Source organism: Amorphotheca resinae, assembly GCF_003019875.1.
Source record: "Amorphotheca resinae ATCC 22711 unplaced genomic scaffold M430scaffold_4, whole genome shotgun sequence".
Taxonomy (NCBI): Eukaryota; Fungi; Ascomycota; class Leotiomycetes; order Helotiales; family Amorphothecaceae; genus Amorphotheca; species Amorphotheca resinae.
This window is the reverse complement of record NW_020194474.1, coordinates 1,099,486-1,123,855: the sequence shown is the minus strand read 5'-3', so window position 1 is coordinate 1,123,855 and position 24,370 is coordinate 1,099,486. Positions and strand designations below refer to the sequence as shown.

The following is a 24,370-nucleotide window of genomic DNA, read 5'->3' as shown; positions in this document are numbered from 1 at the left end:
GGGGGGGGGACACCCCTCATCCGAGAGAGGATCCAGGCGTCTGTCTCGGTTCTCTCCGGGCGCGCCGGATAGGGAAGCTCATCTCCGGGATTCATCATGTATATAGATAGATAGATAGAAAATCGATAGATTCTCTAGGAGGAGGGTTGGAGGATGTTTGTTTTGCTCGGAGATATTTATGATATGATATATGTGGATTGGGAGGGGATTGGGAGGGGATTGGGATGGGAATAATAGGGATAGAGGAGAGAGAGGGAGAGTGAGAGAGAGTGAGAGAGAGAGAGAGACGACGAGCTCTCGCTTCGGGCCGCACTAACTTTGACCCACCTCTCGCCCCGGAGGAGGAGGACCAACGTTTTGTTCTCGACGCTTCTAGACTATGATTTAGATTTAGTTGATGGGTGATGTGCGGATGACAGCTCGGATAAGATATTCATACCAAGATCTTAACGACCTTACCTTACCTTACCTTACCTTACCTTACCTTACCTTACCTTACCTTACCTATGTTAAGCTACCTATCTATGTACCATGACGCGATGAAAAGCTGCGGAGAAAGAAGAACAGAAGCGGGATAATCTAGGCGAGAGGATTGATGGAAAGGGGATAGGTAGTTGATGGGGGGGGCGGGACGCAGAGTAACGAACGTGCATATAGACATATGTATGTATGTATGTAAGGTAAGGTAAGGTATGTATGTACTGAATGTATGTACGGAGGAGAATGATAAATGGATGGACATATAGCGAACTACGGATCTAGGCTCATGACGACCTACCTACCTAGGGAGGGCATGGATGATGGGGGGGGCAAAGGGCGATAGATACTGTACCTAGAGCACGGAGCGGAGAACGGGGGAATAGAGCCTAGAAGGGAAGAAGAAGACGAGAAAGAAGACTATTTGTTTCTTCGGGCCTTCGTTCGCGGCGTCGACGGGGATGGCATGGCATGGCATGGCAGCCAGGGAGGGTGCGGCTCTGCTAAGGAGGGCCAGGGGAGCCAGGGAGAGGAGGACCTGGTAAGTGTGTGAGTGAGTGATGGATGGGATCGGAGCGGGGACCGAGAGAGACTATTGGAATTTGGGGTCAACGGTTAGCTTGCGTTGCGGCCGTTGCGGGACTTGATATTGGAATGTTAGTTGGGACTTCGGAGGATGCCAGAGAGGGCTAAGGGAGTTCGTTTGTTATTCCTGACTACCTACTACAGTACTTCCTCCCTGTATTGTAAGGTAGGTAGGGACCGAGTGAGGTGACGGAGAGGCAAATACGAGACCACGTGCTGCAGTTGTCTTTTTTGTCTTGCCGAGCTTAGGGAAAGGGGTGATGGATGTTGGGCGAAGAAGAGCTTCAGAGCTTGGATAATACGGGCATACAGACAGAGTAAGGTACAGGTATGTAATATCAACATCCTAAGGTACCTTAGCTACAGTTACTACTACTGTACCTACCTACAACATGTCTCACCCACGGAAACATATGTCCGTCCTCCGCCGTATCGCGACACCATCTATTCGTCCAGCTTAGCGAGTAAGAGCCCTTAGACACCTACGATATACCACAACCCTCCATCACAGTCACATCTCCAACTACCTATCGACAGCCTTTCGAGTTTGTTTCCCGACTCGACAGCACGAGCTCCATACCTCGGTATTTTATTCCATTCTAATTCTCAGCTCACACAGGCAAGGAAGGCAAGGCTGAACAGCTGGACCCGGTGGCTTGCAGGTGCGGACTATTAATAGTCCTTCCTTTATCGCCCCAGGGAATAAATCTTGGAGCTCGAGAAACAGCGGCTGAGGGTGCGGATGGCTTGTCGACTTACTTCGCGGGGGGGTGAGGATCTGGGATTTTAAATCGCGGGTTGATTGATGATTAGAGGTTTGTATGTATGACGCCCTATGCAACCCGCAATCTATCAAGAAAGAAAGCCTCGTACGAACAAACGAACGAACCAACACGCCTCCAGTTTTTGTGCTCTCGAACCGCACGTAGACTTCCAGACTTCCTGTCCTATCTATTCTCTATACCTAGGAAACCACAGACAATATCGCCTCTTAAATTTTAATCAAAAATTTAAAGTAGGTACCTTAGTCTTAAAACCTGACATACCTACATCTCACATCCACCATTTCTTTCTTTCATCTACACCCTGTATAATCCGTACGACAGACAGTCAGACTCAGAAGAGGCTCGTGGGAGATCTCCTGCATCTCGCGCGACACGACCTTCAGGTACATTAGATTAGATTACGCATCTAGCCTCTAGGTTCTCTAGTTCGGGTAAGCACAGGGTTTGACAAATAAATACTGTGATTGCTCCCCCGGGACTCGCGAGGGAGGCTCAGCTGAGATGTAAAGATTGGATTTGGCGTTAGGATGGGAAAGAAGGGGGGATTGCGTGCGTAAGGTATGGTGATATTATGATATGGAGAGATTGTATCTCGTGTGTGTGTATAGATAGGTATCGTAACAGGATGTACCTTAGGAAGTAAAGTAGGTAAGGTGGAGGAGGATCATATACCACCTACCTAACCCCCCTTCTTTTCTACAAGGTACCTTAGCGTCACATCATAGATATTTTCTCCCGTGTTGACACTGTGTTGACACGGTTTTAATTTAAAGAACCGTTTAATTTGAATTACCGCCAGGAGACGGTGTCGAAATTATACACGGTGTCAATATCGCGAACGGTGTCAGAACGGTGTCAGTACTACAGAACGGTGTCAGTACCGCGAACGGTGTCAACTACCTTATATAGAGGTTATAGCTTACTAACCCTCCCTTACGGGCCCTTAACCCCCCCCCCCCCCCCCTCTCCCTCTCTCCCTAACCCCCCTCTTTACCCTACTATATAAGGTACCCGGTAGGCCGGTGTACACCCCTACGCGTAAACTTTAGCTAAATCGATCGATTTTAATACTTTTAAAACTCGACTGTTGATAACTATAGAGTTAGAGAGCTACCGAGTACCTTAGGTAAGGCAAAAAACAGATTTAAAAAGGAAGGTATTCTATAAAGGAAGGAACAGAGCTAAATTCTAGAGGGCGTGTACAATAGTAGAGGGTGTACGTATATCACAAGCCTATTTGACACCGTTTGACAACTCTGACACCGACTTTCGGTATTGACACCGTGTTACCGTGTTGACACCGTTCATAATCCTGTTACCGTAACCACACCGTGTCAAGATTCTATGATGTGACGCTAAGGTAAATAAGAGTAAACACCAGTTTTTTTCGGTATGATATAGACCTCTACTAAGTTAAATCCGTAATCGTGTTTCATTGAATTCTAACTTAGGTACATTACATTACTCTGGTATCTATTTTGTATTAAGGTAGGTGGGAAAGGAAGTGGCAAAACGAAGGTAGGGTAAGGTAGGGTAAGGTATCTATCTATCTATCCATCAATGCCAAAAGCCAAAAGCCAAAAAGCCATCCAAGAATCGCGGAGACCCCCCGATCCATGTCTCCCTCATGCTCTCAGCGCCTCTTAAGTGTGCCACCTGCTTGCATGCTTGCTTGCTTACTTGCGTGCTTACCTCATGCCGCGGTATACTTTTGTCTGTCCTCCTATCCTCTGTCCTCCTATCCTCTGTCCTCCTATCCTCTGTCCTCCTATATATTGGTCTCTAGGTTCCTTATCCTTTTCCCCTTCTCCAGCCTCCAGGGAAAGCGCGAGATAAAGCTTCGAAAGTCTTACAAGAAGAGCTTGACGTTGTAACTTGTATAGAAGATGCGAGTTTTCTAGAAGCTTGCGATCTTCTACGCTATAGATAGATAGATAGATAGATAGATGGTTCGGGATAGATACCTTAACTTGGGTAGTTTTTTATAAGAGTTCCTACTAAGTAAGTATACCTCATACTTTACTCTGTACCTAGATACCTGGATAGCTATTTCCCTACCTACCCAAGTACCCAACTTTCCAGACCAAACCAGCCGTCACCCTCAGACTCGCCGCTCCAGCAAATCCATCAATCTATCAAATCAAATCAGCAATACTCATTCATGCATAAAATAGCTATATATGTAAGAAGACAAGCTTTCAGCGTAGGAAAGAAAGTAAGGATCTATATATAAATAGCGGGTGGCAGCAAGCAAAGCAAGCACCGGGTCCCGAGACTCGTGTGAGACTTTCCTTTTTTATTATGTGAGGTAGGGTACGGATAGATAGATAGAGAGAGGGTTGGGTATGAGAATAGAGAATAGCGATTCTTGAAGGGGTGGACAGGAGGGATAGGGGAGGGGGTTGGTATACTAAGATACTGTGCATATCGTCCTAGCTACGCGCGCGCTCAGCAGGCAGAAAGGATTTATTTATTCGACGACGTTGTTGTGTCGAGGCGAGAGGAGATGATGAGGGCGGTTAGAAGGGAGGTCTACCTTAGGTAGTTGTGGTTCTGGATTTCTTTCCATCTGCGCTATGATATTGTATGGGATGAGATGTCTTGTATTAATTTGAGAAGGGAGGAGATGCGTCGGGAGGAAGGTACGGGAGTAAGGTAGCTTATGTTTCAATCTTGAATCAGAAGAGGGAGAGGGAGGGAGGGATATATCCTGGAGGATCGACTCCAAGCAATTTGAGGCTGATGAGGATCAATCAATGCCTGACGAGCACGAGGTACGTACGTACCAGATATTCCGTAGACTCGGTGAACTAACTAGTCGAATTCGCATTCCACGATCCAGTCTCCAGTTGCACACCCCGTGACTCCTCCCGCCCTAGCAATGCATCCATTCATACGCTATTCATCCCATCTCACGATACCATAGCTGGTATGCTGTCACTCACGCCACGCTCCACCTCTCTCTCGCACCGTGTCTCGCGAGCCAGGTGCAGACCAGACTGCAGACCTAGCAGCCGCACGCGGTGAGTGGGGTCTCGAAAGAAAGACAAGACTTGTCTGTCTCTGCAATGCCTGCCTTGGAGTCGTAGTAGTAGTAGTCTAAACAAGTAGTAGTGCCAGTAAGTCATCAACTTAAATCACCCACGACTTTGAAGACAGTAGACTAAGAACTGTAGGTAGGTAAGTTATCAAGCTCTCCTTAGTCCCGCGAGCTTGGCTGGGTCTAGAGCGGCCTTTTCCCAAGGCCCGCACCCCCTCCCCCTCGACCGAAGCGGGCGCGGGCGTGCCAGTCCTCAATGGGCGAAAATAAACGATATGCTACTGCCGCTTCGCGATCCAGAATCTCTCCTCTCCTTCCAACTCGCTCCCTTCAGCTTTTTTTCGCAACGGCCGGAGGAGGAGCGCACCGAGCGAGCGAGCGAAACAAGCCTGGAGCAAGCAGCTGAGCGGCGAGGTTGGTTCATTGGGAGAGGGAGGGCATGATGGTAGCGCAGTGCTTTCTTCTTTGTTTGTAGCTTTGTTTATTTAGGGACAGGCTCGGCTTTCTCCCGTGGAATTTTTATTTTTATTTTTAAAGAGAAGGGAGAAGCTTGGTTGGGATTCGATCATTCGCAGAGTGAAGAGCGGCGACGGGGGGGGCGCGCTTCGAGCCTTTTCCTGACTCTGCGCTGGCCAATGAGCGGCCGTTCCCTCAGGCTGTGCGACTCGTGCCGGACCGCCCATACTGGGTATACACGTGTGTATTATGTACGCACATGTCTCCGGGTGACGGTCCCCACCAACCAAGCAACAGTTCTCCTTGTCCCTACCTAAGGTATCTGCGAAAATAGGAAAAGGTTATATATAAAATTAGCTTTTGAGCACGTTGTATAAGACGCGAGTTATTTATAGCCACATGGCATGATTATAGAACCAGGGAATCACTGCAGAGAAAAAGAAGAAGAGAGAGGAAAAGGGAAAAGAAAAAGAAAAAAAAGGAAAAAAAAAAGAAAAGGAGACCAAGGGGAAAAAGGAAATAGAAGCGACAGGCCAGGGGTCCTCGTAAACGAGCCAGTGGGCGGGCAAGGGGGGGCCTAGCCGGTGGACGGTGTGTAGCCCTGGAAGTCTGGGAGTCTGGGAGTCTGGGACCCGGCGAGAGCTGCCAGCGACGCCAATCAGCCCGAGCCCTTGTCGATCTGTGGCCCGAGCGTGTCTTTGCCTGCCAGGGGTCTGGTCCTGTGTGTGCTGTTGTGCTGTGTTTCTGTGTTCTCTGTAGGTGGATGGGATGTCTGATCCTCTGTCCCATCCTATGTCCTATGTACTATGCATCATGTACCATGTATATCATCTACAGCATGTAATATATGACGCCGATGTTTATTCTTTTCCCCTCCTCCTCGCGACCTACCGCTGCTGCTTGGCAGGAGAGCCAAATGATATCACACATCCACAGGGCCCTCTTCCCAGCTTGGCACTTCCCGCCCTATGTACCTCGCTGCATGTACTGGAGAGTAGGCATGTCCGTTGTACCGTACGGCGTACATATGTGTGTAAGGTCTGTACAGCACGGTCCTCGACAGCACAGGGCTGCTGGCCCCCCGAAGGCGGCTTCCAGGAAGTGCGCTCACGATCCACGCGAACCAGGAAGAGCGGTGCGATTCTTCCAGAGTCCAGTAGTAGACTGTAGTACGCACCTACTATTATTATTGCAGTATCGCATCTCCCTCACGCGCCCATTGTCCAATTAATAATCGCGCGCCTGTTCTTGGGCGCTCTCTCCAGAGCGACGAATCAGGGGCTGTCTGACCGTCATGATCTCCTCAAATGAGAGCGGTTGAATCCCCATTTCCTCCGGACAAAAGCTGGACGCTGTGTACACCTACCTACATCAAGGGACCCTACATCCCAAGCGTAGGTACAACATTCGATCTGCAAGCCCTGCATCCGCGCCCAGAGAAGGCCGGGGGGGCGCTAGGCACGACAGAGCACAACACGCTCCAGCCCTTTTATCAGACGACAGTGCGACTACTCCGTCACGCGCGAGGAAGAGTGACTACTGGTCGTCCGGTCTTGATACTCTAAGGTAGATGATGATGTCTCTGCTTATCAAGTTAGAGTCGGGGCAGGGGAGGGGGGAAGAAAGGTTCACTCACGCTTCCATGCGCTTCTGGCCCGTAGCCCGGCCCTTTCAGGGTTCAGGCTTGCTGCCAGGGGGGCAAAGACGAGGCCCCGGGCTAGGCTGACAGTGGGGACGCTTGACTGTTGGAACTTGGAACTTGGTAGGGTGAGTAGTGGCTGTAGGGTTAGTAGTAGTAGGGGCCGTGGTAGTAGTGGCAGTAGTGACAGTAGTGAGTTAAGTGCTGGTCTTCAACTTGGCTAAACTTAGTCTCACCTTACCGGCCGACCTGCACAACGTCCCCGAGGAAGAAGATGCAGAATGTGTTGACGTTGGGATCCCTCTTCCGTATCACCGGTAATTGCAGTCCGTATTGATGATCCAATATTTGACCGATCATCAGGGCAGGGGAGAGAGAGCTGCTGCTGCTGGATACAGTTACGTGCCCCCTCGTGCTTCTTGCTAAGCGGTTAATAAGGACCAAGTGTCGCGGCTGGAGCTTATTATATACAGCGCCGTACGACCTGCCTACGACCAATCGAGCTCGGTCGCCCGAAGAAGCCTCTCCAGATTTTGATCTTAGGGAGTGACAATGAACTATTAATAATCATGGGAGGACCCAGGGTGATTTGATATATTATTTGATATTCGATATGCGATCGCGCACAGGGCCAGGGCGCATCTATATATATATATGTATATGTGTATATGTAGGTATATATATATATATATACACATATATTGTTATATACATACAACGTACTCTTGCTGCTTTGCTACCTCGGGTACTATACTCGAAAGCTGCGGCGTTTAGTAGCAACGCTTCCCGTCGCTCAGGTACCAGGGAGAGTCGAGACAGACCTTAACACCGACGAAGACTTGGGTACGGCGGGATTACTAATCCGCTTCCGTTTTCCCTCGCTCTGGCCAGTTGCTTTCCCGCCCTTTCTTTGCTCTCTCCTGCGCTGTACTGTACCAGTCCTGCTTTCGGACTATTCTCCGGCTTCTTTTCCCTGATGATGATTCTTGATGGTCGTCTGCTCTCCTCCGTCTGACTGCTGTTGTTATTATTATGTCCTTCTAAATATCCACACCCATTATCTATTTCGGGACACCCTTGAGTCTTGATCCTTGCCCCTTGACCTTGACCTTGACCTTGACCCTCTTGACCCTGTCAGGACACTGCTGGTCACGGCTGGGATGGACTGCGCGGCGCTCGACGGGGCGTACGCAGGATACTTGTGCAGGGCAGACAGGTGATCTGGGGGAGGGAGCTGGAAGGTAGGGAGGTTGGAGGCAGCGGACCTTCGAGCTGTGAAGCTCTGGCCGGTCTCCATCGAAGAGACTGGCTGCGTCCACGATGACTGCTTGGGCAGGGCGTCGCCGGAGGGGGGTGGAGAGAAGGGATGCTGGAGGAGTTCGGGGGAGTAGTGGATGTTCACGACCGGATTTGGAGTGCTGTCAAGTCCCGACAGTAGGAGTGTTTGTGACATGAACGAGGGCGACGGCGAAGAGAATCAACCCCCAGAGGCGTGGAGAGTAGGGAGGAGGGAGGGAGGGAGTGGGCGAGCTGGTGAGAGAGGAGGCGAGAGAGGAGGTGAATAGATGGGTTGATGGGTAGACGAGTCCTCCTCTATCAGTGAGCAGACGAGGACTCTCCCGATGAGAGCACCGCGCACACTCTTGAGGCGCGTAGGTGCGCACCTCCCGACAGTAGACAAATAGCAGAGGCGGCGATGGTGGTCGTCCAAGAAGGGGGAGGAGGAGGAGGAGGAGGAGGAGGAGGAGCAGCAGCAGCAGCAGTAGCAACGCAACACACACAGTTTAAACAGACCCGTTCAGTGGTTGTCGAAGTCGGATCTGGATTAAAGAATGTGGAGTGTCGATCACCTGGATGGCGGCCGGGGAGGCGCCTGTTGGATATATGTAAGTCCTCCTAGTGCTAGGCTGGTGCTTCTATGGTGGATGGGTCTACGGAGCATGTAGGAGCATTTCTGGCAGGCCTAGCCCGAGAATGGATCCCGGCGGGAAGCGTGGGCAGCGTGGCCGAGGGGACCGAGGGGAGGGGAGGGAGGGCGGAGGGGGGTGCGAGGAGGGGAGGGATTGCGGGATTCTTATTGGGGAGCGCGAGGGAGGGACTGGGAGGGACTGGGAGGGATTGGGAGGGATTGGGAGACCGGGGGGGAGGGATCATGGCCAGTAGCGCGCAGTCGTCGGCGCAGAGGAGGGGAGGGGAGCGGAGCGGAGGGGGAGGGAGTGGGGGACTAGTGTGGCCTGGTCGGGCAATAAATCATGATCATAAACAAGGGGGGGGGAGGACCAGGGGGGGAGGGCAAGGGGGGAGGTTCAGCCTCCCGCCGGCCTTTCAGGTGACGGGCTCAGCCCGCTCGGGTCAGGCGTGAGTGCGAGTTCACAGAGCTCGGCGGGGAGTATTGCGCCCTATCAGCCGATGACCTTTTGGTCAACCCCACAGAATCCGTCGTATAACTACAGTTCGGCGCCCTCAATGCCGGCCCCATTTGCGCAGCAGCAGAGCTATATGGGGCGGTCCATCTACTCCCCGCCAATGAACAACTTCTCCCCCAGGAATACGCACTCTCCAACTGCAGGGGAAGGACTTCCTCAACCCCCCTATGATCTCAGTCTCCCTCCGTTTCCTACCTCGATGGGCTCATCTGGAGGTCAGCAACAGAACTTGCCCACGCTCGCACCTCAGCAACAACAGGGCCAACAGAACCAGCAAAATCAGCAGCAGCAGATGGACAGTAGCGGGATGATGAACTCACAGCAAGCATCCTCTCAAGGTCCCCAACCGGGGTCTCTTCATGCATCAGATACTTACGGCGGACGCCACCCCCCAACACCCTCCTATTATAATCCCCCCACCTCGGCGCCACAGCAAGCCTCATTCCCAGCATACTCTCAGCAATCGCCAAGCCAGCCATCACCCGTCGGCTCACAGCCACCCTCGAGTCGGATATCTCCTGTCTCGGCCCAAGGCTACCATTCGCGTCCATACAATGGATACAACCTCCCAGCCATGACAGGCCCGATTATGTCCAATGTACATAACCCGGGGAATCAGATGGCGCTCGTGGGGGGGATGAACTTGCAATATCCCCAGCATCAGATGAGCGGGCAGCACATGTACGGGCACCCGGGCCAGCAGCAGCCATCACCGCAGAACGACCGGCCCTTCAAGTGCGATCAGTGCCCGCAGTCATTCAACCGCAACCACGACCTAAAGCGGCACAAGCGGATCCACCTGGCTGTGAAGCCATTCCCTTGCGGACACTGCGAGAAGAGCTTCTCGCGTAAAGATGCATTGAAGGTTCGTTCTTTTATCCGATTCTAACTTGCAGTAATTGGAGGCGGCTTTTTTTCCTTGTGTAGAAAGCTGACCGGACGAACAGAGACATATTTTGGTGAAGGGCTGCGGGAAGAGCTCTACGACGGCGAACACCAACGGCGGTAGTCAATCCCCTGTCGACAAGTCAGAGGAGGGCACGAACGATTCCGGTGATGATTCCAGTCCCGAGATGCCGAAGAAAGAGCTCTGATTCTCATCCTGCCTCTCCGGGCAAATTCAAGAAGAAGCGGGCGCCCCACGTCAGAGTACACGAGTTGATGTGTGGGCTGCCCACGGGCTGGCTTTGCACGGGTGGACCACGGGTATACCGCGGGGGTAACCGGGCGGCGTAATTTAATCCACGGACTTTGTAGATCCGCTCCATCGAAGATATCGGATTCGGCGTTGTGCGTGTTTTCATTTTTCGTATCTAGGGGCCGGGGAGGGGAGTGGGTGGGGATGGAACATGGGAAACAAACAAACGGGTTCTGAACGCGAGCGTAAAACCGGAGTTGGGATTTTTGTCTTTTTTTGTTTATTTTGCCGGCCAGCATGATGAACCTCTCTTGAAGGAAGCACGAGCGGACCACACCCAAAAAGTTCTCTTTCGCCACTGTCGTTCTTGTATCAACTCATCTATTTTTCTCTTCGTTTTCTTGTTTTGCCGTCGCGGAGGAGGCAGGTGTTCGCGGGGTATTGGGGTTGGTTTGCTGGAGGCTTGGCTTGGCGCTCGTGGATCGATGGCGATGATGCGCATGGCTCCTGACGTTCCCACCACGCTCTTGCCTGCTATCATTTCCATCCATCCATCCATGCATTTATGCGCCAGCTTCCCCTTTTTATTTTATTTTTTCTTTGCCTTCTCTTTCCCATTTTCCCATCGATAACGAGATATCCGAAGGTTTCCGCCATGACGGGCCTAGCATGTTATTTTGGCTGCTCATGTTCTTTTTTTTCTTTTTCATGTCCTGCATGCATGCGCTCTGCCTTGTATTATATTATACTACTACTATACCTACTACTACTACTACTACTACTATTATACTGAGATGATGAAATGAAAAAAATGGGATCTTTATTTGATTGCATGTTCTTTTCCTTTTAATCAATGCTTGATTTCTTTTTTCTCTGGCTACTTCAAGTATATATATAAACGGACGGCGAGAGAGGAAGAGAGGGAGGAGGGGGGGGGGATTCTTGTCTATAATTCTTGTCCATATTAAATTTCTCCTTTTCAGCTAAAGCTTCCGAGGTACAAGAAGAGTAACGTTAAGAGTTGCATCTCAGGTCCACTAACTAACTATTCAATATGATTTCGATAGTTTTCGAGAGCGGGTCGTTCTTTGTTTGTTGTAAGTAAGTGGAATGAGGAGCCTAGAGGCAGAGACGGATAAATAACATCTATTGCACGTGATGAGCAATCTAAAAATAGGCCCCCCGTGATAGTATTCGTGCCCGACCACCTCCATTTCACACGGCGTATATACCTAAGATGAGCAAGAAACAGAACAATGTGACATTTTATATCCGTCTAATTACCAAACTGGGACAAAAAATTTCCCGCCTCCTTTTTTCCTATGCGAGCGCAAGAGCCACGCGCCTTCCAAATGACCTCCCAATTCCAAATGACCAACAACACCACAACAGGCGGCTCAGCAGGCAAGCCCGCCATTCTCTGCCTACACGGCGGAGGAACCAACGAAGCCATCTTCCAAATCCAAACGATGCGCATCCAAAACGCGCTCACCCCCTATTTCCAGTTCGTTTTTCTCTCCGCACCTTTTGAAAGCGCGCCCGGTCCGGACGTCTTACCTGTATTCGAAGGCTGCGGTCCTTATTTCCGCTGGGTTCCGGAGACTTCTTCTTCATCATCATCATCATCGGCGGCACAAGAGGAGATGCCCATCGAGACGAAAAAATTACTGAACCGTATCGCGCAGGAGCAGAGAGCCAAAGATGGCCGAGGTTTCGTAGGAGTCTTGGGATTTTCGCAGGGCGCGCGACTAGCTGCGGGTTTGTTGCTGGAGCAGCAGCAGTTGGGGGGCACGGGAGGAGGTCTGGATTGCGGGGAGTTCGCTTTTGGAATCCTGTGTAATGGTGTTTGTCCGCCCCTAACATCGTCGGCCTCTGCACACACGCAAAAGATCAAGATCAAGATCCCCACGCTTCACGTCATAGGACTAGAAGATCCTTGGAGGGAAGAGAGTCGCAAACTAATGACCGACTATTGTGATCCTAAATATGCGGTGTGTCTGCAGTTTGGTGTCGGTCATAGGTTTCCTGTATTAAAGGATGATACGGAGAAAGTTGCGAAGGAGATCTTGAGGTTGCATGGTGAAACTTTGGGAAGAAATTTGGTGAATTAGATGGGTTGGTTGGTTCGCCCTCGGCCTACCTAGATTTTTTTTTTCGCTGGGGCAGGGAGTTCCGGATTGAATTGAATTGATGGTGAGATGGGATATATACCAGTATCCCCGAAAGACATATATATAAATGAGGCGGTAGACAGTCAGTCAGTCAGTCAGTCCTGTCACCCTAGATTGCAAGTCTGTGTATAGAGAGTTCTATCATGACGCAAGAGCTACGCAGTCCCGAGTTTCCAGAATATCCTCTTGTGCTTTCAAATTCAAGACCTTTCGTTGTTATGTGAGTGATGGGGTCTTTTTGTCATTCCCGACAGAGCATGAGGAAAAAAACAAGGGAAGGACTTTGACGCTCGTTCAGCCATTGACCGGTTAGTGATGTCAATCAAGACTAGCTATGGTTTTGAGGGGCGAGTGATGATAGAGATAACATTGTCTAAAAGGCGCGCAGATACTATTTATAGATTCATGGCAGCAGGATATCTATCTACAAGCGCTTAGTAAACCTCGAGGACATATCTGAGTTCCTCCTTCAATCTCTCAATCTCCTTTCTCGGGTCAACCTTCTTGCCCGTCTGCTTTGCGTCCAGAGCAATGGCTTCCTGCAGCACTTCGGTCACGTCTGGTACGGGCCATGTAGGACCACACAGGTAGAAGGAACCCTCCTCCTTGATGTAGGCCTTGATGATGTCGTTGACTGTCTGGCGCATCCTGTCCTGGATGTAGATCTTCTGCGGCTGGTCTCGGGAGAAAGCACGGCCAAGCAGGGTGATCACGCCGGCGTCTTGGTAAGCCTCCCACTCCTCACCGTACAGGTACTCCTCGCGCTGGTGACGGGATCCCATGTACAAGAGGATGGAGCCGATCTCCTTTCCTTGAGCCTTCTGCATAGCACGGTACTGGACGAAGGCGCGGAAAGGAGCAAGTCCCGTACCGAGACCGGCCATGATGAGTGGTGCGGTATCCTTGGCTGGGAGCTTCATCACGGATGGCTTGACGCTGGCCGTCACCTTGGCACCAACTGGGAGTCTGCTGAGGTACTTGGTAGCCTGTCCGAAGCGGTCGCGGCCCTTGGGGTCGACCCATGAAACGACGACGATCATGAGAGCGACAGTCTTAGGGTTGACCATTTGACTGGATGCGATGGAATATTCACGTCGCTTCATAGGACTGACAATGCGAGCAATGTCATGGAAGCTTGGGTGAGCAGACTTGAATTCGAGGAGGATGTCAGCATATGTGACGGTGTCGACCTCAGAACGGCGCTTGAACTCGGTAGCCCCTTCTGGTCCGCCGAGAGTGAGCAGTTCCTTCTTCTCATTCTCATCTGTTGCAAACTCGGCCAATGCCTCGTAGAACCTCTTGGGAGGTTTACCGAAAATATCGATGTTCTGAACCAAAGACTGGAAAACAGTTCTAGTTTCCAGCACAGTAGGGTCCTCTCTGGAAGGAACCTCGACGATGTCATCGGGGTTGAGACCATAGAATGAGATGAACTCTTTGACTTCCTCGACGTCATTTTCGGCATGGATGCCGAGCGCTTCTCCGATGTTGTATGTGAGCCCAGAGTCACCGAGATCAAACTCGATGTGGAAGATGTTACGATCATAGGTCAATGGTGTCAGACGACGGTTCTCCTGGACAGTGATCTCATAAGTCTTGGCAGTAAGATCTGGTCTTAGAGCAGCCCGGGTACCATAGGCCTCCTTGAAAGCGAGACCCTTCGCAGCAGATTGCCAATCGCGAAGTAAGGCGGGAGCCTCGGTTTCTTCCTTCTCAAAGCCAGTGAAGCTGCTCGATTTGATGGTTCGTGGGAGATCAGGAACCTCGGCATCAGCCTCGAGCACAGACCAGGATTCTGGGATTTCGATTTGACGGAGTGCTTTCTCCAAGTCTGCGGCAGCCTCGGACAGGAGGTCCGCGGTACCATTGATGGAAGCGAGCTTTTGTAACCCGGCTTCGAGCAAGGCTGGCTGGGCGATCTTAAGGAAAGCCACTTCCGTAAGGAGAGTCTCAGAGGCAGGGTCCTTCTCAACACTGGCAGAAAGTGTCGGGTCTAGAACGAATAGTTCAATCTTCTTGGACTTGATCTCGTTTCTGACGAAGACCGGCAGCTTCTTTTCTAGGTCCTCATTCTTAACTCCTGGGAGTTTCACGATGAGCTTCCCACCGTTTTTGAGATTCTTGAGGATTCCAATCTCCTTCAAAAGATTCTCCTCGCCAACAAAAGCCACATCAGCCTCCTCGACTGGGTAAGAAGCTTCGATTGACTTCTTGGAACTGCGAATATCGGTCCTCACAGTTCCTCCTTGAACAAAGTTGTCATGAGTCTGGCTCAAAATAACATTGCTAGCAGAATCGCTGGAGAGGAACTTGCCAATCGCCGATGGCGCATTGACAGCAGGAGAGTCCTCAAGATCCCAAAATGTATACTGCTCCACTGGAGTAGCATCCAGCAAACCTACACGGTCAGCAGCATTTACCGGCTTGCCTGTTAGCTGGTGGAAGATAGCGGCAATTGATGATGGTGTAAATGTCTCTGCACGAGAGTACTTGAGATCAATAACGGATGGTGCTGCAGAAAACTTGTCTGAGAAAACCGTAGCAGCTAAGACATCGTCATAGAGACTAGAGTGGGTAGATGAGCCGGCCACAACAGTCTGTTCCAAGATCTGTCCAAGAACAGCGATTGTTCTTGCGGAAGAAGGAATAACCTTCAAGAAGGCTTCCTCAACGAAAGGTCGGTAGACTCGGACATTTACCACGCCAACCTTAGCCCCTTCTCTTGACAGCTTTTCGGAGACCTGAGTTGCGAGTGAACTCTCGACGCTACCGAATACTACCAAGACTATCTCCGCATCGCGGTGTCCATGGTACTCGAAGAGCCCATAAGCTGTGCCGAGCTCATTGTTGAAGGAGTCAAGCAGCTTTGTGACCCTTTGTTCGGCATCAGCTCTCTTGGAGACCTCGGACAACTCCTTGAGGACGTTTGCGTATGCATTCTTCAATCCTGACTGGTTCAAGACGTCAATAACGCGGAGGGTATCCCTTCCAACATTCATGCCATCGTAGATGTGGATTGTTGGGAGAACAGTGGCCAAGATGGTAGAGAACAGTGCCATGTGCTGAGCCTCATACGCGGACGAGCTAGAAACAAGGCCAAGGCCCAATTCCTCAGTGAGACCCAATGCCGTAGCATAATCCGTTACGAGACCCCCAGACAACCCGGGCGCGTAATCGACCGCGGCAACATGTGCAACGAATGGATTGGCCACGGAGTATAAAAGTGAGAGTTGATCAAGAGACGACCGGAGATTGTTCAGAGCCGAAGACGAGGCCAGAAGTGATTGAGGAATGTGTCTCTTGCTGAGGTCAAAATCCTTCGAAAACATGTACCCTAGCGCAATTGAACCGGCGCCAGAGCGCGTCTGCATAGGGGTAATATGAGTAGCATAGCCATTGGCATTCTTGGTGTTTGCGGCCGACCAGTGCTTCACAGCAACATCGAGATCGAAGGACTCGGGAGAGTACGAAAAGATTTTGTCGGACAGGGCATACGCAACTTGTTGGATTAAAGTCTGCGCAGTGGTGTAGGTAGGCCCGCTGATTGAAGTGAAGTCGATAGGCTGGCCGAAGGGCAGGCTGGAAGACTGTTGAACAAATTTGGGTGGCAAGGAGGATTTGACTTCAGTGTTCCATTTGCTGTTAAGGACGGGGCCACCAGCAGGTTCCTAAGAGTTAAATTAGAAGGGTTGAAGATTCTAGGATGACTCCGGGCTTACCTGGATGTCGCCCATGTTCAGTGATGCCGCAGGACAGTCCTGTCAAGAATTGGACAATGCAAATAAAACCGCGCAGAGTCCTGACTTGAATCAAGACAGGAGTCGAATGAGAGACGGAAAGAGAAAGGAAAAAAGGGCAAAACTGTAGCTCTAAGCTTGAACAAAAAAAAGTTGAAGATCTGTTTAGCTTACATACACAATGGTGGGGGTGCCGCCGTGCACGAGGAATCACGCCTTCGCGCCTGCGAGTGCCTCAGGCCAACATCGGCCGGGGGCGGCTAAAGGGCTGGCTCGAGAGCTGCATATCACGTGATGCTAATCATGCTGCTATCAAAACCAGCGTTGACAATCGTCGATAACGATGTGCAACAAAACCTGCCCGTGTCACATGATGCTAATCTGACTGATAATCTGACTGATAATCTGATTGCCATCAGGACCCTCCTCGCTAATGCGATGTGCAACAAAACTTCGATCCCTTTGGCCCAAATATTATCACGTGATATCACAGGGGTCGCACGTTCTCTTCCTGACAAGCTTCTTCCTCTATAGTTGATTCTCCTGAGCGTGTTCTTCTCTAGTACGACTAATTGTATCTAAAGAAATTCAGGACTTATAATCAGGGGTCATGGGTTATGTTTGAGTCCCATCACTCCCTACCTATAACCTCTCGTTCCCCTCGCGGTAAACAACCACTCCGCACCCTACAGTGGTTCGAAGTAGAGACCTCCCGTACTGTTCCTGTTATGGCCATTATCGATGTATCTGATGCTCTTAGGCAGGACTTTTGGTTGTAAATCGCTGCTGTGGTTGTTGTTGATGTTGACATATAAACACTCGACTAAAATATGATATCCCCACACTCTTGCTACTCGCACGTCACCTCACGGCGCCCGCTTCAGCAGCCCCTGTAGAAATCGCGCCCAGGGTGCAGTGACCAATAATTCAGCTCACTGTACTATACAGTACGCGGTACATCCCCACCACCTGTCGCTCCTCGACGCTCCTGTCGTCGTGGTCGTGATTCACGAATTCCCTTTTCATCGAAATCTTGCTGTTCGGTATTCAGTTGGAGAGCAGGTGCGGGATATAGGAGCGATAGGCTGCGATCATTGGAGCTCTCACGCTTGTGGCGATGTCCTCGATATCTTCAGGCGCAGCTGGCACGAATTACAATGGCTACATGACGAGTCGACCAATTGTCCTAGGACTTGCTAAGGTGTTGTTTCTTTCGCTGTGCCAGGTTTCAAAGGTGTCGGCGGCACCTTTGTTGGCATTTGTTGGAGCTGCGAAAAGAGGGGAAGACGCGCCCAAAGACGCGGAGGACCCAGACCTATGGCTGTATCTCTTGGTCGCCTCGATATTGGTCCTGCTAGGTGGTGTTTTTGCAGGATTGACAATCGCGTAAGTCTCTTCGTTTAGAGCCTGAGAGATGGGGTACTGATGAAGGATCCTTGCTAGGTTAATGGGACAAGATGGCGTCTATCTTCAAGTCATCGCAACTTCCGGTGAGGGCAAAGAGCAGAGACACGCCCAAAGCGTGTATAAGTTATTGAAGAAGGGAAAACATTGGGTTCTTGTCACACTCCTACTCAGCAATGTCATCGTTAACGAAACTCTCCCAATCGTCCTGGATCGATCGCTTGGAGGAGGTTGGCCTGCTGTCCTCGGCAGTACTGTTCTGATTGGTACGACATTGTAGCAAAGGACTTGTGGATGCTGTGCTGATAATTGAATAGTTATTTTCGGAGAGGTCATCCCTCAATCTGTCTGCGTTCGATACGGCCTGTCAATTGGTGCTTACATGGCACCCTTCGTCCTCCGCCTTATGTGGCTGCTCGCACCTATTGCTTGGCCAACAGCGAAGCTCCTCGATAAATTATTGGGCGAAGATCATGGAGCAGTGTACAAGAAGTCCGGGTTGAAGACACTAGTTACCTTACATAAAACACTGGGGACGAGTCCTACGGATCGACTTAATCAAGATGAGGTTACGATTATCAGTGCCGTGCTGGATCTCAAGGACAAGGCAGTCGGCGACATTATGACTCCGATGGAAGATGTCTTTACAATGTCTGCAGATACTATCCTCGACGAGCCAACGATGAATGTCATTCTTAGTGCAGGTTACTCTCGAATCCCCATCTACGAACCAGGAAACCCACTGAACTTCGTTGGGATGCTATTGGTCAAGATTCTCATCACTTACGATCCAGAGGATTGCAAGAAAGTCAGCGAATTTGCCTTGGCTACACTTCCAGAAACACGACCGGAAACTAGCTGTCTGGATATTGTGAATTTCTTCCAGGAGGGGAAATCGCACATGGTCTTGGTTTCCGAGTACCCCGGCGAAGATCACGGTGCTAAAGGCGTGGTGACCCTCGAAGATGTTATTGAGGAGCTCATTGGCGAGTAAGTCACCCTTTGATATCTCAAATTGAATGTGTAGCTAAGTTTGTTAGGGAAATCATTGACGAATCTGATGTGTATATTGACGTTCATAAAGCTATCAGAAGGATGGCACCTGCTCCGAAGGCGCGCGTCCACAAAGGTCAAATCGTAGAAAATACCGATAACGCAATTCGCAGTGCGTCACCAGAACGCCTTATCGATTTGGGTGAGGATCTTCCGAAGGGTGCTGGAGTCTCAGCAACGACCCATGTCAGCGGAAACGGTCGGAGCAACGGTTCATCTATACTTGGAACAAGTCCCAAGACTACCTTCATCAAGCGGAGCTTGAGTGGTGCTGATGGTGATATTATCCAAATCAGAGGTAATGTTAATGACATGCGAGAACATCTCAAACACCTTGGGCCGTCAAACCTCGCCAGTCGTCCCAAGACTACCCGATATAACACGGTTAAGATCAAGCCTGGTCACCTCGCGAGCGGGAGCGATTCTAGAACGGACTCTGCAACTCACCGCGATTCTGTCATTGAAGAAGAACCATACCGTGATCTTCCTGCACCATCAGGAGGCGAAGGGGAAGGCCTTTTGACTTCTGCAGGAAAAGAGGCTTCGGATGGTGTTCAAGCCTTGCGACAAGGGTATGGATCCATAAACCTCACATCCGGTATACAAAACAAGTTTTCTGAATCTGGGAGAGCCAAAGTCGGTGATGCTACGCGAGAGAAGGTCAAGTCTTCGAGGAGTAATTCTAACTCACAACCACGCCCAGAGACTGGCAGGGTCGAAAGACACCACAGTGGTCGAAGTAACGATACTCAAGAATCCTCTGACTCGCGTACCAGTAGCCCTGTAGGCGCGATAAGACGCATAGCCCGAAGTGGTAGTATCACGGAGAATGTAATTGAGGCAGGGGGTGTCCGAAAAGTGGTGTTGGAAACAAACAGCTCATCTGGAGAAGATAAAGATGAGCGATCTTCAAGAGTTGCTGGTCAAAGGGATAGTAATTCGCCGAAGTCTTCAACGAATGGTACTGACGGACATCCTGACTTCCATGATGAAGATGATTCCATTTCACCCAAGGGAGAGATAGTAAAGAAGAAACGAAGGCGCACACGTAAGAAAAAGGGAGGAAAAGGTGGGGAAGACGGGGCGGTGGCTGGAAGCTCCACCCAAGGGGGGAAATGACAGGTGTCAATGCTTTTTTCGGGGACAATACGGTTTTTGTACAATAAGGCTTTGGCGGACGCTGTATAAGATTGTTTGCTGTGTAAGGTACGGTATAAAAGATCGGAGGCGGCTTCAGAAGCTCAGGATGAGCTTTCAGGATGGGTCTGGCCAAACGAAAAATCATTTCGAATGAAAGATTTAGTTCAACAGCCTAGACACATCATATTCTAGGAGATCCCAGTCCTGCTTTATTTTCAAAGAGTAAGATGCCTTTCACTCATAACCTTATCAATATGTATGATTATTCCACTGAGTCGGCCCCTTTTCGCCTCAGCACCTAAGCGACGATGGCGGCTGAATACAGTATTAATAAACATGGAAAGCCAAACCTTAAAACACATATAAAAAGTTTCCTCTCCAAATTCACCAGGTACGAACAGCATTTATTGACGATGTATTGCATTGAATGTGGCAATCCCCTTCCAGATATACGGAACGACAGCACCGTCTGCAGTAAATGCAAAACCCCTCTGGCAACCTGGTGGGATGAAACCTCCCAGACATATCGCACGAACCGCGAATCGATTTTGCCGTTCGCAACCCCGCACCTCGGGGACAAGAGCAGGATGTCGCAACGAAAGAACACGCAGACAATCGAGGAGCGAAGCTTCCAGGCCGCGTTGATCGGTTTGGAAATTCGTTTTGAAGAGACGCCCGGGCTTGGGGCAAAGAGCATTCCTAATAGCAAGCCGGATATCAAGAAGATGATCACCAACACGTTGGAGATGAGCTTGCACAAGGCAGATGTTAGGTATGCCTTGAGGGAATTGCCCTAGCATGGCATTAGAGGAGAAGGAGGGCTGATTGAATATCTGCAGAGAAAACCTTGCGAAGAATGTCGAAATCTGGGTGCGACTGAAGAAGATCTTCGATCTGGCTATCCGTACTCTCAATAGACGCTCCCTGCGCGAATCTAAACCCGACGACCACGTTTCCGATGACATGGACGCTCTCCAAAGCACTGATCTGATCCTAAAGAACTATGATTCGTTAGTGGAGGATTTACATTACTTGAACAATTTGCTGGTTATTTCGAGGAATATGTTGGCGATCAAGGAAACTGCGCAGGAGATCTGTGCACGCGTACACTTCGACAAGACGGTCCGCGAACTTATAATCCTGTGCGTTAATGTCACGAGCAAGGGATATGACGGAGACAATGTGGATGAGCTAAGACGGGAAAAGGTGAACACCGTTACAGAGCTATGTGAGTTCCCTTGGATGAACGAGCGCGCGAAACTCTGACTGATGGTACAACAGACAAAAAGCTTCTAGTTACTGCTCTACAACACACGCATAACTGGACCATGGGGAACGATCGGTTCAAGATGTCGTTCTGGCTCGAGATGCTGTTCGATGATGACCTTAGTAACGATATGATACACGAGCTTCCTCCGGATGATCTGAATGTTAAGAAGGTCTACGAGGAAGTCAAAAACTGGCTTAGAAGACATTCACAAAGGGATAAGGTGGCAGCTGAGCTACTAGATAAATATTCTGCAGACGTGCGTCTTGGTCCCAGTGCCGGCCCTCTGCCAGAAGAACCCGATGATATCGGAGGAGAAAGCAAGGAAGAGGAACCGACTGCTCCTGTATGGAAACCAGATCTAGAGGATAAGTACGAGCAAGATAGGCTGTACGCAAGGGTTTCACATGAGATTGATATCTGGTGGAAGAGAGTTCGAGACGCAAATTATGAAGGATGGGTTGTCCCGATGGAGAGCGTTGAAGGTGCAATCCTTCGGGCCCAGTCGTGCAAGGAAAATGCCATGCATCGTTATTTACCTCGTGGGCAAGATCTCGACCACGACTATCCCCACGAAGAGCAGTATGATGAGCAGCCTGAGGATGGTGTAAACGGCGAAGATGAAATCGATGATCGATCAACTCGAGAGGACAACGGAGAAGATAGCGGAGAGGATTACGATGAGCAGGAGGAAGAGGAGGACGAGGATGATTCATATGTTGAAGGTCCTCTGCGTGGGCTGCTTACAGAAATCCCCAATATCCTGGACACCAAACAAATCGAAGCTCTGCATATGACTGTCAAGGCATGCATCGTCGACTCTATGGGATCTGGTCTTACGCCGGCAGGCGAAAACCTCCAGAAAACACGATGCAAGATGTTCCTAGCTCTTGATTGTGGCAAGAACCTCCTCCGCGAAATGCTGGTTTTCATTGCTGTCTGGGAGCAAACGGATCAGCAATTCATCTTTCAGATCACGGCTCAAATTATCGAGTCTTTTCACCACAACGCCCTACTCCCCTATGCTTGGAACTCGTTGCGAATACTGAAAGACATCGTTTCACCAGCCCAAACCGTTCTCCTTCGCCTTATCAACTACATGTTCAGGGCTCGCAAAGACAGCACCATTTATGACGACCTTCGAGATTACAACCGAGACGCTAAACTTATTCATTTCTTGTATAACTACTTTCGCTGTCGCGTTGTGCCGGATTGCATCGCACTCATTTATGCTCAGGCTCAGATCCGCCAAGGCAAAAGCCACCCAAGTGATTTCCCGGTCGACCTCTGGGATATGGAACGGGCTAAGGACGGCCTGTCCCAATACCTTGATTTTATCTCCGTGATCGCCGAAATCCCTGAGATGCGCCCTCTACTTATTGAATGGGAAGCAGTGTATGAGCTCGTTGCTCTCCTCAAAGCACTTGAGGATGGTGTTGAACGGAAGCCGCTCGATGCCCGCTCTATGCCGGGACCCAGCCGCCGTCCAGCTGCTCAGGGTTCCGGATCGGGCTCAAGCACCCCCGTTGTTGGTCGCCCGTATGATGAAAATAACCCACAGACTCCAGCACAACCCCAGGCTCATCCGCAGACAGGTGTGCCCCTACTCCACGAGGCACCCCATAAATTCTCTTGGCCAGGCATCAAAATTCAAATCCTGATCATTCTTACTTCACTCGTTGCACCGAACAATGCACGACGCAGCGGTCCGGGCAACCCTATCGTACAAAAACAGCTATTAGAACGAGAAGGAATCATGCCATTATTGAACTGCTGTGCTTATGATGGGAATAATGAGTACCTGAAAGAAAGGGCTACACTCGCTATCAAGTTTGTAATGGAGGGCTGTGAGGAGGCGCAACAGTTTGTCAGAGAGCTGGTGCCTTTAAGACAAGCCAATGCGCAAACCCAGTCTCAGGGGCCTGCTGCTCCGGCTGCCGAGAAACAGCAGTCCGCAGCGACTCCAGCGGGTTCAGCGTCAGCAACAGCGGCTGCTGTCGCCGCTAAGGCAAAAATGAGCGCAGATATTTCGAAAACAAAAGCGAAGGAAGGTGCTAGTAAGCAGTCAGACCTGTTGGACGATGCGGCCAGATTGGCGGCTGTGGCGCAGAGTATCAAAGAGAATACAGATGAGTATGCGAAGGTTGTGGCACAAGGTCAAGGTCAACGCGCGACAGCCAAGTCAGGGGATAAGCAGTAAAGCGCCTAGCTTGAGCCGCTTGGGGTTGTAGGAGAGAAAAGTTTGGAGGGAACAAAAGGTTTGTTTTGAGAGCAAATGGCCTTGCATCACTTTCCCTGGTCTCAAAAAAGTTAGCATAGATGGGTGGTAGGTCTGCATTGGGTGGTGTTTGGAAGATACCCTGGGTGAAGTTATGTGCTAGAAAAGCAGTGTCATTGAAAATAGACTTGCGTAACACTTGAAGGCCTAATATGGCTTGAGATCAACGACTTGAATTTTTCACTGATTCCACGTGTGTAGCTATCCGTCCGTGTGTCATTTCGTCCGGGTCATCCTCATCGGGGAGATGCATCCTACAACGGCCAGAGTGATCATTAAAGTTGGCTTGAATATGTTGCCCAGTGATAAGTTTTATCCTTGGGTCTCTCAAGTCCATGAGCTACCTTGCCTCTCTATGCGGTCCTCGATCCAACATGTCCCGTTTACTATCCAGCGCAACTCCGGCATAAATGTTGATTATAGAATTGAAGAGACTATAATCCAGCTCTGGTAGAAATGCCCACTAACGAGGATCTACGTTGCATAGATAGACACCTCATGCAGCCTCCTGACTGATGGGCACCCGCCATCCATGAATCGAATACGGAGTACGGCTCCAGCCTCACGCACGGGTACAACCGTCGTGGACCGAATAAAATCAAAAGCTAGAGGTTCTCCTAGTAGAAGCATTTAGGTAACAGCTTGGATTCGTAGAGATCATTCGAGAAAGATTTTGGATGAGGCATCCTGAGGCTTACGGAGCCATTTGACTATTAATTGATAATAATCCCAGAGTCTTCAAAAGAAAGATGTCTCAGAAAGACCGCACCGTTT

General features: G+C 50.2%; 6 protein-coding genes across 6 annotated transcripts; 4 read left to right on the top strand and 2 right to left on the bottom strand.

Annotated features, from left to right (window-relative positions):
• Positions 1-7,974: 7,974 nt before the first annotated feature.
• Positions 7,975-8,435, bottom strand: M430DRAFT_40970 (hypothetical protein; the record flags this gene model as incomplete). Its single annotated transcript, XM_024867447.1, has 2 exons — positions 7,975-8,113; positions 8,173-8,435. The coding sequence occupies 2 exons, from the start codon at positions 8,433-8,435 to the stop codon at positions 8,044-8,046; spliced, it is 333 nt and encodes a 110-aa protein (XP_024722350.1). The 3' UTR covers positions 7,975-8,043.
• Positions 8,436-9,982: 1,547 nt separating this feature from the next.
• On the top strand, positions 9,983-10,502 carry M430DRAFT_49345 (hypothetical protein; the record flags this gene model as incomplete). The annotated part of the gene is made up of 2 exons (XM_024868062.1): positions 9,983-10,273; positions 10,356-10,502. 2 exons carry the CDS (start codon positions 9,983-9,985, stop codon positions 10,500-10,502), a joined length of 438 nt encoding a protein of 145 aa, XP_024722349.1.
• A 1,414-nt stretch (positions 10,503-11,916) lies between these two features.
• Positions 11,917-12,657, top strand: M430DRAFT_98819 (hypothetical protein; the record flags this gene model as incomplete). Its single annotated transcript, XM_024870146.1, has 1 exon — positions 11,917-12,657. The coding sequence occupies one exon, from the start codon at positions 11,917-11,919 to the stop codon at positions 12,655-12,657; it is 741 nt and encodes a 246-aa protein (XP_024722348.1).
• A 494-nt stretch (positions 12,658-13,151) lies between these two features.
• Positions 13,152-16,588, bottom strand: M430DRAFT_137188 (hypothetical protein; the record flags this gene model as incomplete). Its single annotated transcript, XM_024862497.1, has 2 exons — positions 16,437-16,588; positions 13,152-16,385 (listed from the first exon to the last, which is right to left on the bottom strand). The coding sequence occupies exons 1-2, from the start codon at positions 16,449-16,451 to the stop codon at positions 13,152-13,154; spliced, it is 3,249 nt and encodes a 1,082-aa protein (XP_024722347.1). The 5' UTR covers positions 16,452-16,588.
• Positions 16,589-17,571: 983 nt separating this feature from the next.
• Positions 17,572-20,030, top strand: M430DRAFT_26701 (hypothetical protein; the record flags this gene model as incomplete). Its single annotated transcript, XM_024865435.1, has 4 exons — positions 17,572-17,840; positions 17,898-18,124; positions 18,176-18,848; positions 18,899-20,030. 4 exons carry the CDS (start codon positions 17,572-17,574, stop codon positions 20,028-20,030), a joined length of 2,301 nt encoding a protein of 766 aa, XP_024722346.1.
• A 512-nt stretch (positions 20,031-20,542) lies between these two features.
• On the top strand, positions 20,543-23,765 carry M430DRAFT_137181 (hypothetical protein). The gene is made up of 3 exons (XM_024862496.1): positions 20,543-20,823; positions 20,891-21,279; positions 21,333-23,765. The coding sequence occupies exons 1-3, from the start codon at positions 20,639-20,641 to the stop codon at positions 23,516-23,518; spliced, it is 2,760 nt and encodes a 919-aa protein (XP_024722345.1). The 5' UTR covers positions 20,543-20,638; the 3' UTR covers positions 23,519-23,765.
• Positions 23,766-24,370: the final 605 nt, after the last annotated feature.

Excerpts from the sequence above, each read along its gene's own strand:
- M430DRAFT_137181 (XM_024862496.1), top strand. The coding sequence starts at position 20,639 with ATGTCGCAACGAAAGAACACGCAGACAATCGAGGAGCGAAGCTTCCAG. Across the intron at positions 20,824-20,890 it reads TTGCACAAGGCAGATGTTAG|AGAAAACCTTGCGAAGAATG; the intron begins GTATGCCTTGAG and ends GAATATCTGCAG. Across the intron at positions 21,280-21,332 it reads GAACACCGTTACAGAGCTAT|ACAAAAAGCTTCTAGTTACT; the intron begins GTGAGTTCCCTT and ends ATGGTACAACAG.